General features: G+C 33.1%; 1 protein-coding gene across 1 annotated transcript; it reads left to right on the forward strand.

Annotated features, from left to right (window-relative positions):
• The first annotated feature begins 511 nt into the window (after positions 1–511).
• Positions 512–8,208, forward strand: LOC131801680 (CCR4-NOT transcription complex subunit 6-like). Its single transcript, XM_059120609.1, has 3 exons — positions 512–585; positions 5,984–6,296; positions 6,365–8,208. The coding sequence occupies exons 2-3, from the start codon at positions 5,998–6,000 to the stop codon at positions 7,140–7,142; spliced, it is 1,077 nt and encodes a 358-aa protein (XP_058976592.1). The 5' UTR covers positions 512–585; positions 5,984–5,997; the 3' UTR covers positions 7,143–8,208.
• Positions 8,209–12,677: the final 4,469 nt, after the last annotated feature.

A 12,677-nucleotide genomic window follows, 5' to 3' on the forward strand; every position in this document is an offset into this window, starting at 1 on the left:
TGGTATTCATTCGAAAATACCCCCATAAAACAATATATTTTTGTTTTTGCTTTATAATAAAAAAAAAACACAATCCAAGCAAATCATCCACACTCACAATAAAACAACTTCCAATTAAGTCTCCTAAAAAAATGACCATACTCAACACATTTTTCAAAAATAAAAACTAGTTTTGCCATGGTTTGAACAAAAAAAATGTAAAATTCAAAAGAATCAGTAGCAAAATTGTTTTGAATACTTAACTTTTATGTTTCATCTCAAAATTATCTCAATCGCTACTCCTCGCCATGATTAATGAACTCGTTCAAAATGTGTCGTAAAAAATATATAGTATTTTTAAACTGGATTTTTTTTAAGAATTGATATAAATCTTGAATACGCTTTGTTGTTTTTATTATTTTTTTCCAAACACTTTGTAAAGGCAAATAAAACAAATTCTTAGTAATCGAGTTTTATTTGTGTGTGTGTGATTAAATATTAATTTAAAATATTTTTTCCCTTTGTTTATCTTTCTAGTTTCTGTAACACCACCACCTCAGAGGCCATGGATACCATTGGCGAAGCCCAACAAGTCCAGACCGGCATGTAAGTATTTATTATCATCTTGTGAAAAAAGATGGGAGGTTAAATATGATAAGGGTATTAATAATCGAGGAGGGGAGCTCAAAAGTTGAAATTGATTAATGTGCTAAATTTAAAAGTGTTTTATTAACAAGGAAGTTGTCCGCAATAATAATTACGGATGGGTGTCGTATTGTATGTGTGTGTTAAGTGAATGAAAAAATAAATATTTATACCCTACAACACTATGTGTTGGGGGTATTATAAGTTTGATTGGGCCAAAAATTATGTAACACCTCGAACTATTGGTTTCCCACATAGGAAAGTATATATGGATCTTCCTAGCTCGCCGAGCTGAGTCGATCTAGCTATGTATGTCCGTCCGTCCGTCTGTCCATGTTAATTTGTAATCACTCTACAGGTCGCAATTATGGCCCGATCTTCACGAAATTTAGTATGAAGGTGGGGTTGAGGTCAGAATAGAACCCTATTTCTTTTGGAGATGATCGCCAAATATTTAGGGGTTGAAATGGACCAAATACTGAAAAAATGTCAGATTTTGCAGTAGCTATACAGGTCGCAATTATAGACCAATCGACGCGGAATTTCGCATGTAGCTAGAGTTTAGGTAGGGAAGAAGCCTACCAATTTGGGTGGTCATCGGATAATATTTAGCGGGTAAAATAGACCATATCTTTTGTGTTGAAAAAATTCAAAAATTTTCAATAAACCGCGAATATTTTAAATCCCGGCGAAATCACAAAGCCATGACAAGGTTACTTCTGATCTTTACATTGATCAAATCGGATATATAGCAAAATATGTGCGATATATATGTCTATCAAAGAAGATATGCTTGAAAGATCTCTTATATGTCGAGAACGGCTGAACCGATTTCGACAGTTCTCATTAATTCAAAATGGCCTCTTGGCAGGAAAGAAAAAACGTCTAAAAAAATTGCATAAAAATATCTCTCTAAAGATGAAAAAATTGATTTTGTAATATTTTCTCATATTTTTTCAATTTTGTCATATTTTTGGCATATTTTCATTTTGAATTAAACATTTGGTAATATTTCTACAGCTAACAAAACTAAGTAGTTAGGATATCTGGATATCATATACAGATCGCATTTATGGCCCGATCCTTACGAAATTTTGCATGGAGATAAGATGAGGGTCAGAATAGAAGCCTACCCTTTTTGGAGATGATCGCCATATATTTAGGGGTTGAAATGGACCAAAAAACTGCAAAATTTGTCAACAGGTCGTAATTATTGCCCGATCCTCACGCACATTTGGATGGGGGTTACCGGACATTGCAAAAGCCAAGCAGTTTTGGATGGCCATCCCAAAAATATTCAATGTGTGAAATAGTTTGCCAACTTTTGTAGACAAAATACGAAAATGTCCATTCCGGTGACTTTTTGGAGAATTCACTAATACAGGAAAGACGCACTTCTGACTGTTTCGTTAACGCTGATTTCGTTGCGTTTCAGTCAAAAACCAATGATAAATGTTAATCTTTTGCCACGTCTGAGGGATTATAGGTCTTTGGGAAATATTGGTTCCAGATCTAGGAAAACCATTTACGTGCAACATCTACCAATAAATTGGAAATGAGCAAATTAGTTTAAGTTGCTATTATTCGAAAATTAGAGAACGAAACCTGATGGTGTTCTTTTATTATTTGTCACAATACCTTGTGGAATTCTTTCGAGTATCTCGCCTATGTAAACTGTATCGTTTATTATAGTGTTGTAGGGTATTCAACGGTCGGCCCCGCTCGACTGTAGCCTTTGCTTACTTGTTTTTTCAATACTAAAGCATGTGACAAAATGTTTCCAATATGCCTGATGGGAATGTCTTTCTAAAAAATACCTTATATTCTGAAAAATGCTTGAAAAACTTTATTAACATTTAATCAAAATCTGTGAGGGAAAGATAGGCCCATTTTCAAAATTTTTGAAAATATTCGAGTTAAGATTCCGTGGGATTCCTCCATTTTTGGTATGTTGTGTCTTCGGCAGTAATATGCCAAAGGTCGGTGGAATATTTCTATAAAACATTTTAACCATCTCTCGAGTCTCTAAAGGGGTCTTTTAGGTCATTTTCTATAAAAACGTTTAAAAACTCAATTAAAAACTGATCGCATCAGATAAAAATGTTCTACAAAACTATTTTCCACAGATTTTTACTAGGTTTCAGAGCACATCAAAGCTCCAAACCAAACCTGAAAGTCACAAATCTATAAAAAAAATATAAAGTTATTTTAGTCTTAAAGTCTCACCCCCTCTAAGTTTATGGAACATTTTTGCACACCCATAATTTTGGGGAGATGACCGACAAAACCAAAATATTCTAGAACATTATTTGTCAAAAAAAAAAACAATTTTAACAATACATATTAAAACCAATAAGGAAAAGTCAAAAGTCGGGCGGGGTCGACTATATCATACCCTACACCACCATGCATAATTAGTCGAGATCCCGTAAGAAAATAATTTATTTGAAGTAGATCATACCACGTATCAGCATTTGGCTTTAGAGCAGTTACAGTTTGGTTTCAGAGGGAAGTAATATATGGGAGCCATATCCAATTCTGAATCGATTTTCACTAAAATTTGACGGATGTCATTTTAATTTTTTTACCAATTAACATTGCTATAGAATGCATGATATCACTTCGAGGAGGATTATATTAAAAAAAATATATATTGGAGCCGAGTTCCAAAAAATGGAAACGTACGAAATTCACTCCGTTTTATATATTCCATTATTTGCAAAATAAACCAGAAATCGGATTAAGGATATATATGGGAGCTATATCCAAATCTTAACCAATCTCGATTAAAATTGGCATATATATTTCTGAGCTCTATATGATATCTGGTACTTAATATCATTGTTGTCGAATGCATATTACAAATATAAGGGACTTAAACACCAAATCGTATGAAACATATATATGGGAGCTATAGCTATTTCTGAACCGATTTTCTTCGAATTCGATGTACTTGCATCTAGACTGAATTCGGTCGGATGTACCGAAATTCAGGACTTTTGGACTGATATTGGCTATTTGGTGCAAAATTAACCCGAAATCGGTTGAGGATATATATTGGAGCTATATCCAAATCTGAACCGATCTTGACAAAATTTGATACACTTATTTCAGAGCTGTATCTTATTTCTGGTACCAAAGATCATTATTGTGGAATGCACATTACGCTTGTGAAATACATTAAAACCCAAATCGGATAAAACATAAGTATGGGAGCTGTAGATATATCTGAACCTATTGACACCAAATTTTAAGTACGGGTTTCTAGTCTGATATTAGCCATATGAGGCACAATAATCCTAATATCGGATAAAGATATATAACGAAGCTATATACTAATCTAAACTGATCTCGATAAATTTTGGCAGATGTATTTTCGAGCAGTATCTGATGTCCGGTACCAAATAGCATTCTTTTGGAGTGCATATTACGTATGTGAGGGACTTAAAATTCAAAATCGGATGAAACATAAATTTACCCTCTGATGAGCTAGAATTCTGAAATTCGGAACGAAAGTCATTGATGAAGTACAGGAAAGATTTAACAAAGAGTTTTTAGAAATTCGAACTTTAAGGTTTAAGTTCTAAAATGGTACTAATCTTCCTAAATGGCACAATTTGTTATTATGTGGACGGGTAGAGACAGTTTGCTTGAGGCTGAACGGTTAAAGCTGGAATTTTGAAATTTTGTATTGTAGTCCCTGTTGGTTGTAAGTTTGTGATTTTGGAAATGTGTACTACAAGTACACAAATAATACTAAATAGTACTATATTTGGTACAATTACGTATTTGATAAACCTATGGTGCTTGAAATCTGAATTTGGTATTAGGGTCGCTGTTCATGTGTAGTCTGGACATATTGAGGTGTTTTCGGAAATGTGTACCGTGATTGTATGGAAAGTACTGGTACTTTGTGCAGTGATAGAGATGCAATTTAATTTTTTTTATTTAGATTACTGGTATGCCCTTTGTTTATTGGTTAAAGGGTTGGGGCTGGAATCCTCAAATTTGATAGTGAGGTCTCTGTTAGAGTCTACAATTGAGATATGGATAAATTGTGCGAAAAGTACTAAATAGTACTAGATTTGGTATCGGCTGAAGGAATACAGCTGAAATCCTGAAATTTGATATGGAGGTCACTGTTGGTGTATGTGGTTAAGATATGGATGTGTTTTATTTTTTTTTTTTTTTGGAAATGTGTACCATAATTGTTCGAAAAGTACTAAATGGTACTAAATTTAGTATTAGGTTGAGGGAATAGGCCAAGAATCCTCAAATTTGATACTGAGGTCTCCGTTGGCATCTGGAATTGAGGTATGGGGTGGTTTTGGAAATGTGTACTATAATTGTACGAAAAGTGCTAAGTGGTACTAATTTGGGTATTGGGTGAAGAAATAGAGCAGAAATCCTTAAAATTGATACGGATGTCACTGTTGGTGTCTGTGGTTGAAAGAGGGAGCTGAATTGCACTAAATTTGGTAATGGGGTAAATTTAAGATCTGATATCCTGAAATTTGATATTAAAGTCAGTGTAGGTTTCTATGGTTTAAGTTTCATGTTATCAAGTTTTGACAAAAAAAATAGTCAAACTGCACAAAATGTGCAATTTGAGTACTAAAAGGGCCTAACTCGAACTGTTGTAAGGAATCTAAAATTTAAAGATGGCCTTTTCGCTGGCGAAGTAGCGTTTAACGTTTACTATTTTTTTTATAAATGTGGAAGGTAAAGTAAGATCCGGCCAAATTTAACGTTTCCTTATTTATTTAGTAATTAAAAGTATGATTTTTTAAATCAATTTACTCAGCTCAGCTAAATATAGAATTTCAGAAATTTGTTCTTCTGGACATTGATTGATATATTTTTCAATATTTAATATCTTTCTTAATTTTGACTATTTATGAGGGAGGCTTCACATACAATGAAGTTTCAATTCAATATCCTCCTGCAATTTCGGAATATGGCAACTTCCCAGGCAAACATGTTGTGTTCTGTCAACATTTCGGTCTTGGCGTCTGGTACTCTACACGGTTGCCGCCCATCTTGCCTCCAAAGCCTTTACGAAACTTGGCACTTGTTTCATAGTCCAGTTAATTCTAGAAGTCTACCTCTGAATGCCAATATACGGTTTTTTTAATCCTGACTACTTCTGCTAAAAACATCCAGTCAACAGACTTTTAACCCATTTTTTTTTTCAAACCCCCCAACAGATGTAGATTTTTTTTCCGCGACCTATTATTTTTTTCCAATATTTTTTTTTTTCATTTTTTTTCTATTTTTTTATTTTATTTAAATTTTTTCCAATTTTTTCTTCCGAATCCCAACCTATTTAAATCACTAATTTTCTTAATTTATCTTCCAGGTCTATTCACCGTCATGTGTTACAATGTGTTGTGTGACAAATATGCCACCCGACAAATGTACGGCTATTGTCCCTCATGGGCCTTGAATTGGGAGTACCGCAAAAAGGCCATTCTCGATGAGATACGTCACTACTCGGCCGACATCATCAGTTTGCAGGAAATCGAAACGGAGCAATTCTATAACTTTTTCCTGCCCGAACTCAAGAATGATGGCTATGAGGGTATCTTTTCGCCGAAGTCCAGAGCCAAGACAATGTCCGAAGTGGAACGTAAATATGTGGATGGTTGCGCTATATTTTTTAGGACCTTAAAGTATGCAACAAATAATTGGAAATTAAAAAGCATTCTTTATTTTATCTGTTTTTTGTTTTGCTTTCCAGATTCTCTCTCATCAAAGAGCATTTGATTGAATTCAATCAACTGGCCATGGCCAATGCAGAAGGATCTGACAACATGTTGAATCGTGTTATGCCCAAGGACAATATTGGTCTGGCCGCTTTGTTGAAGGTCAAGGATAATGCCTGGGATCCCGAGCTGGATGTAACCCAAACCTCGCAGGCGTTGTTGGTGTGCACGGCCCACATCCATTGGGATCCGGAGTTCTGTGATGTCAAACTAATTCAGACCATGATGTTGAGCAACGAGTTGAAGACGATAATTGACGAGGCCAGTCATAGTTTTAGACCTGGCCATAAGAATGACTTGAACAGTGTACAGCTGTTGTTGTGTGGCGATTTCAATTCCCTACCCGATTCGGGTGTGGTGGAATTCTTGAGCAAGGGTCGCGTCAATATGGACCACAGCGATTTCAAGGATATGGGCTACAAATCGTGCCTGCAACGTTTACTCTCGAATGACACCTCAGAATTTACGCATTCCTTTAAGTTGGCCTCGGCCTACAGCGAGGACATAATGCCCTATACGAATTACACGTTCGATTTCAAAGGCATCATCGATTATATTTTCTATACCAAGACGGGCATGGTGCCGCTGGGCCTGTTGGGGCCCATATCCAATGAATGGCTGCGTGAGAACAAAGTTGTTGGCTGTCCGCATCCACACATACCCTCCGATCATTTTCCACTGCTGGTGGAATTGGAACTGATGCATACGGCAAGTCAACAATTGCCACCAAATGGTCTAATTAGTCGGCGGTAGCAATAAAACTTATGTGACAAGACAACGTTAACAGCCTTTAGTAATAGTAGCAAGAACAACAGCAACATTATCAACAACAACAACAAGAATAACCAAAATATTAACAACAACAACAACCACCACCAGAATAGCAGGGAGTACATTTTACAAAAGCAACAACAACAACAAAAAACACATTCAATAGGAGAATTACAAAATGATTCTGGTAATCAAGTAAAAGCTGCCGTTGTCCATTTTTTAGAAACTCATATCGCCGTCGCCTTTATCATTTTCTTCGTTAACGATGTTGTCGTTATTATCATCATCGTCGTCTACGTCTACGTCGTCGTTGCCGTCATCAACAACATTAAACAAAAACAAACAACAACAAAAATAATAATAATAATATTAAAATTATTATTAAAAACAACCACCTTCAACACAAGGACCACAGGAACAATCTTTATAAAACTACAACAACAACAACTGATGTCATGATCATAATGAAAGCCCACAACAAAAGAAAAACAAAAACAAATAAACATAATTTATTTTTTAAGTTTTTAAAATTTAATTAATTAAAACAAAACAAAAAACACAAAAAGTAGCAATTTAAACCATTTTATGTTTCCTATCCTCTTTTTTTCCTTTCTCCCAAACCCCAGTCCTCCCCCCCCTCTCCCCTCTATGTCTTTCAAGCACAATCTTTGCAATTATTTAGTTTTCATTATTTTCCTTGCATTTTCCCTCCCCCTTCCGTTTTTGTTTAAATAGATTTATATTTATTGTCATTGTAGCTATAATTTTAAGTCCAATAATTCTCCCAGCACGTTACGCTCCAAAAACCTGCTTATTATTATTTTCTTTATTCTTCGTATTGTATTGATTGCGCTATACTATGTTCCGGTTAAACAAACAAACAACAACAACAACAAAACTGAACGATTAAAGAGATGTGTTTAGGTGTTATAACAAATTTTTAGGAAAGAAAGAAAACAAAAAAACAAACAAACATTAAAATAAAACAAACAACCACAAAAAACAAAACAAATAAATATTTAAAGTATAAAAAATCATTCTATACAAATTCGGAATTTTTATTTCAAAAATTTGTTAGCAAGATGAGGTTTTTAAAGTTACTTGGTTTTTTTCAAAATTATTTCATTTAGCAAGAATTGGCAAGGAATTATCAAAATATGTCTAAATCCAAAAAATTCACAAAAATTAGCTTAGCTTTGTACTTCAAATGTAAGATTTTAAATTTTGGTAAACATTAACGTCGTTCTCCACTGATAAACAAACATTGTTTTTATAAAAACAACAATAAAGGGATTAAGCCTGACCATTTTGCAACAACAAAATACTATGATATCCCGAACAAACAAGCCAACACTGTTCTAATTTTAAAAAATTATTTAAATATTTTTCCAAAAAAAATCAAACTTGGAATTTTGAAACAAAATCCTATTATCCATGGTACAATAAGAAAGTATAACAGCTTTGTAAAACTACAAAAATACATCCCTGTAGCTGTGACCACTTCCTGTCAGAATTATTTAAAATTGTATGCAACAAGTTGTCTTCATTCATTTTGTATTTTTCCTCATTTTCAAAATTGTTAAATAGCGCGAAATAGCCCTGTAACGTACTTTTTTTCTATCATTGGTAATGAAAATATTTATTTTTTTTTAACTATAAACACATACCCGAAGCTGGCAGAAGTCGGACACACTTAGAAAAAAAATTGTAATCAACTGGTAGCCCCACCTTAACTTTTTATTGTACCATTGCAATATCAAGGGTTTTCTCTAGTTTTCGAATGATGTTGGTTATAAATAGCGTATTAATCGGCAACTTAAAGGTAGTATTCTTTCAATCTTTCTTGGCCTGAACCGTTATTTTCCAGAAAATGCAGCTCCTATGGGAGCTTATTTATATTTTATAAACATATATAATTTTGGTCCATTTGTTTGCTGAAAAATTGTCATGCAATCCAACGAAAGTGTTTTTGGGTTTTGACCGAATCCACTCTTGTCACTTGTCCGATTTTTAATCCTCTATCGTCCCAAGAGGAATTGAAAACGATATTTGGAAATGTATATTTCTGCCTACAATTGGATATACGTCCCAGGTCTTACTATAGAAGTCTACAAAATCAACATCAATGTAAAGAACGTGATTTCGCCGGAAAGTGACTTTTGCGCATTAAAAATATTCGCGTTTGAAGGGAAATATTGGTATTTTTCACACTTTGGTCTACTTAATCGACTTAATATTATCCGGTGACCATTTAAATGGTACATCGAGGTTTTACAAACCCAAACAAACTTATAACACCCCCAAACACATAGGCCGGATATTACATCTTCTCGATAAATATAAAAATATGTTGTCGGACAAGTTAACCGCTTTTCCTTTTGTCATTAAAGTAATTAATTTATCATTCTTAATTAAAACAAAGATTCCACTGTGCACCCACATTTACAAAAAGTAATAATTTTTTGCCACATTTAAAAAAATCATTTATTTTAGAGAAAAGATGTAATAGTGAAAACCCTAATTTGTCTTTACTTTTCCAAAATAAGGGATAAAAAACTGGACTATATAGAAAAGTTATAAGAACTGGCCATAGTTTTGTACAGTATAAAAATTAATTAAAACGTGGAATATTTTTTTTTCTTTTGTTGGAGTATATTTATCAGTTTTCGCAGCCATCGAAGACTAAGGTCTGAATTCGCCTTCTGCACGTCCATATTAATTTGGGCTTAGTCGTAACATGAGTGCAGAACAAACAGTGCCCTCCTCCGAGTACAGAATGTGGAGTTTACCCTCTCTTAAGACAAAGTTCATTGGTAAATGGATATTTCATAATTTCTCTTTCGCGTTGGCCTATTAATAAACTAAGGAAATGGCACTGAAAATTTGGAATCTACCGATGAGTCACGTATTTAACCAGTATGCGATGCGATTTGCCGTTGGCGTTAACAGTTAAGGCACAAATTTCGAATTAAAATGTTTTATTTCAAAATTTAAAGGAGTGATAATATATTTTAATGAATTTAAATTAGTAGAAACGAGAACTTGTGAGAACTATGAGGGAAAAGTCATGCAATTATATGTTTACAACATTTTCAAAATTAAGGTGAGGGTACATAAGCAGCTTGGCATCATGGCTAGGCATAATAATGTCAAATTATAAAAGGGAAATGAAGGCAGAATTTGAGTGCGGCTCTGACATCCATTTATGATATGTCACAAAATATGCCATGCGAAGACTTCAAGACATGTACCACACCTTTACACCATTGACAACATCTTATTGTCCAAATTAATACTTATAAATCTAATCTGAGATGGGAACCTGTTTTCTATGCAGCTAAATTCAGTACTGGGAATCTTTACTTGAAATGAGTTTATCTTGATTTTATTGTACCATGACATGTTTTCAAAAGTATCAAGTGCAACATTTTAATTTCAAAGTTTAAATAAGGCGACCAAAACTAATAATCTGAAGTCCGATCAAATGCTGATCATGAACATATTTAGAATTCCGAAGAAATATAATTTTTTCCAAAGTATAATTCGTAACAACTGCCCAAAGCAATGCCGATAAATCTCGATTTAACCCAAATAAAATAGTATCCTCAGCCAAAAAGATTGTAGATGCATGCAGAACATCAACCAAAAATAATTTCATTTTAATTTGGAAAATTAACAATAAAGTCACTAATACGATCTTTCTTACAAGATAAAATTATTTATTTGTTAGTCAATCTTAAAACTGGGAATTTCAATAAATTAATTTCAATCAAAAAAACAAAAGAATTCTATGCTAAAGTTTGTTTCAATTCAAAATTACATTCGCATTATTTTTATTTTCGCATTATACTACTTTTTAATAATGTTTTACAAAATATTGACTTTTAATGTATAGTTTTATAAAGAAATGCAAAGACAATTTTTTTAGTTCTAATCTCCGTTAATCTCAAAATACTTATATCTCACCTTGTCCTTCTCCCACCCTAAAAATGTTTCATGTTTTACAGGGCGTCTAGAGTAATTTAAATGTTAGATTTAAAAATGTGTTGCTACGAGAATTTTTAAATGAAATATTTCTATATTTCTTTAAAAAAAATAAAAATTCCACACCCAAGAAATTATTATTCTGAATAGGTACTATCAAATATTATTCTAAATTCTAACATACCTAACATATGTACTCAAACAGCTAGATTGCGGACCCTGGTCTAATATAGTATACATATGCTTAGGTCTCCCTAAGCCATTTACCACTTTTTGAGATACGGGGATTTCTAATATAAGATATTTCTGTTTTAATTTTTGAAATGTCCACGTATATACATTTAAAAATATAAAAATCTGTATATTATTATTTTTATTACAAATTTAGAACTCAGAAACATAAGATTACAAAATGTTATCTCATATGTTCCGAGGTGCGACTCTGTCAAATATTCGAATAAGTAACAAATGTTTATAAAGGGTTTAATAGATGGTCTGTTCCATAACTGCTAGAATATAAAAGTTTTTACTACGATTACCGAGTATGATATCGGAGAATATTGCAAAACTATTAAATTCTTTGGGTTCTAGAACAGACCAAAAATTTTGAAAAAAAAAATTTTAAGACACTCGTCTGCAATTTTCTGGATTATCCATCACATATACAGGCATGTCACAAATTCGTATCGAAATGGTTTGAATTTCGCAATTCAATATTGTACGTTTTGGTTTGAGCTTCTTCAAATTTCGTGCGAATTGGTGAACTACACCACCACAAAAGTGGTTTCAAATCGAAAAAATTTTACGATTTAGATTTTGTGAAGAAGCTAAATACGAAATTAAAATCACTTTCGTACCGAATTCACTTATGCGACTCGCCTGATATTCTCCTAAAAATTCAGGCTAAAAATTTATAAACGTAATTTTCAGTGAGTTCCGAGAAATTGGAAAGGTCAACTTTAGAATTCCCATCCTTAACATAGGAAAATGGCGTATGGAAGACTCAAGCATGCCACCGGCGATTTAAAAAACCTTTTTTTAAATTATGTGTTTTTGAATAGCCTGTCATTCTGTAAAAAATTCTCAGTTTTCTCCAAAATTTTGACTTTTACAGACGTTAGTTTGTTTCAAACGCAAAATAGACAAATACCGTCCATAGGAGAAAAATGTGGTCGAATATGATCAAATACGAAGTAACTTTTAAAAATTTTGATGCTCATTTAAATAATTTGCCTCATCTGCCTTGTTTGATAAAAAAAATTAATTTGATTTTCTTCTGGCACCCTGTAAAACAAAACATGTTGTCTGCCGCCCGCAACTTCTTCCCTCTCCCTCCCTATCCTCCTTTATATGACATTATTTACTCCCATTTTTCTTTTGTTTTTTTTAGTTTCTAAGTAATAAATAAATAAATTATACATTGTAAAAAATGCACTTAAAAACAAGGAAGAAAAGATAAACAAGTATATAAAGAAAGAAAACAAATTTATAGAAAATATATCATAAGATCTATAAAATAAAATCAATAACAAA

The sequence above is a fragment of the Musca domestica genome, unplaced genomic scaffold (assembly GCF_030504385.1).
Source record: "Musca domestica strain aabys unplaced genomic scaffold, Musca_domestica.polishedcontigs.V.1.1 1, whole genome shotgun sequence".
NCBI lineage: Eukaryota > Metazoa > Arthropoda > Insecta > Diptera > Muscidae > Musca > Musca domestica.

What these genes read in the sequence shown, in the direction of transcription:
- LOC131801680 (XM_059120609.1), top strand. Translation starts at nt 5,998, where the DNA reads ATGTGTTACAATGTGTTGTGTGACAAATATGCCACCCGACAAATGTAC. An exon ending in ATATTTTTTAGGACCTTAAA is followed by an intron (nt 6,297 to 6,364) that starts GTATGCAACAAA and finishes TTTGCTTTCCAG; the next exon opens with ATTCTCTCTCATCAAAGAGC.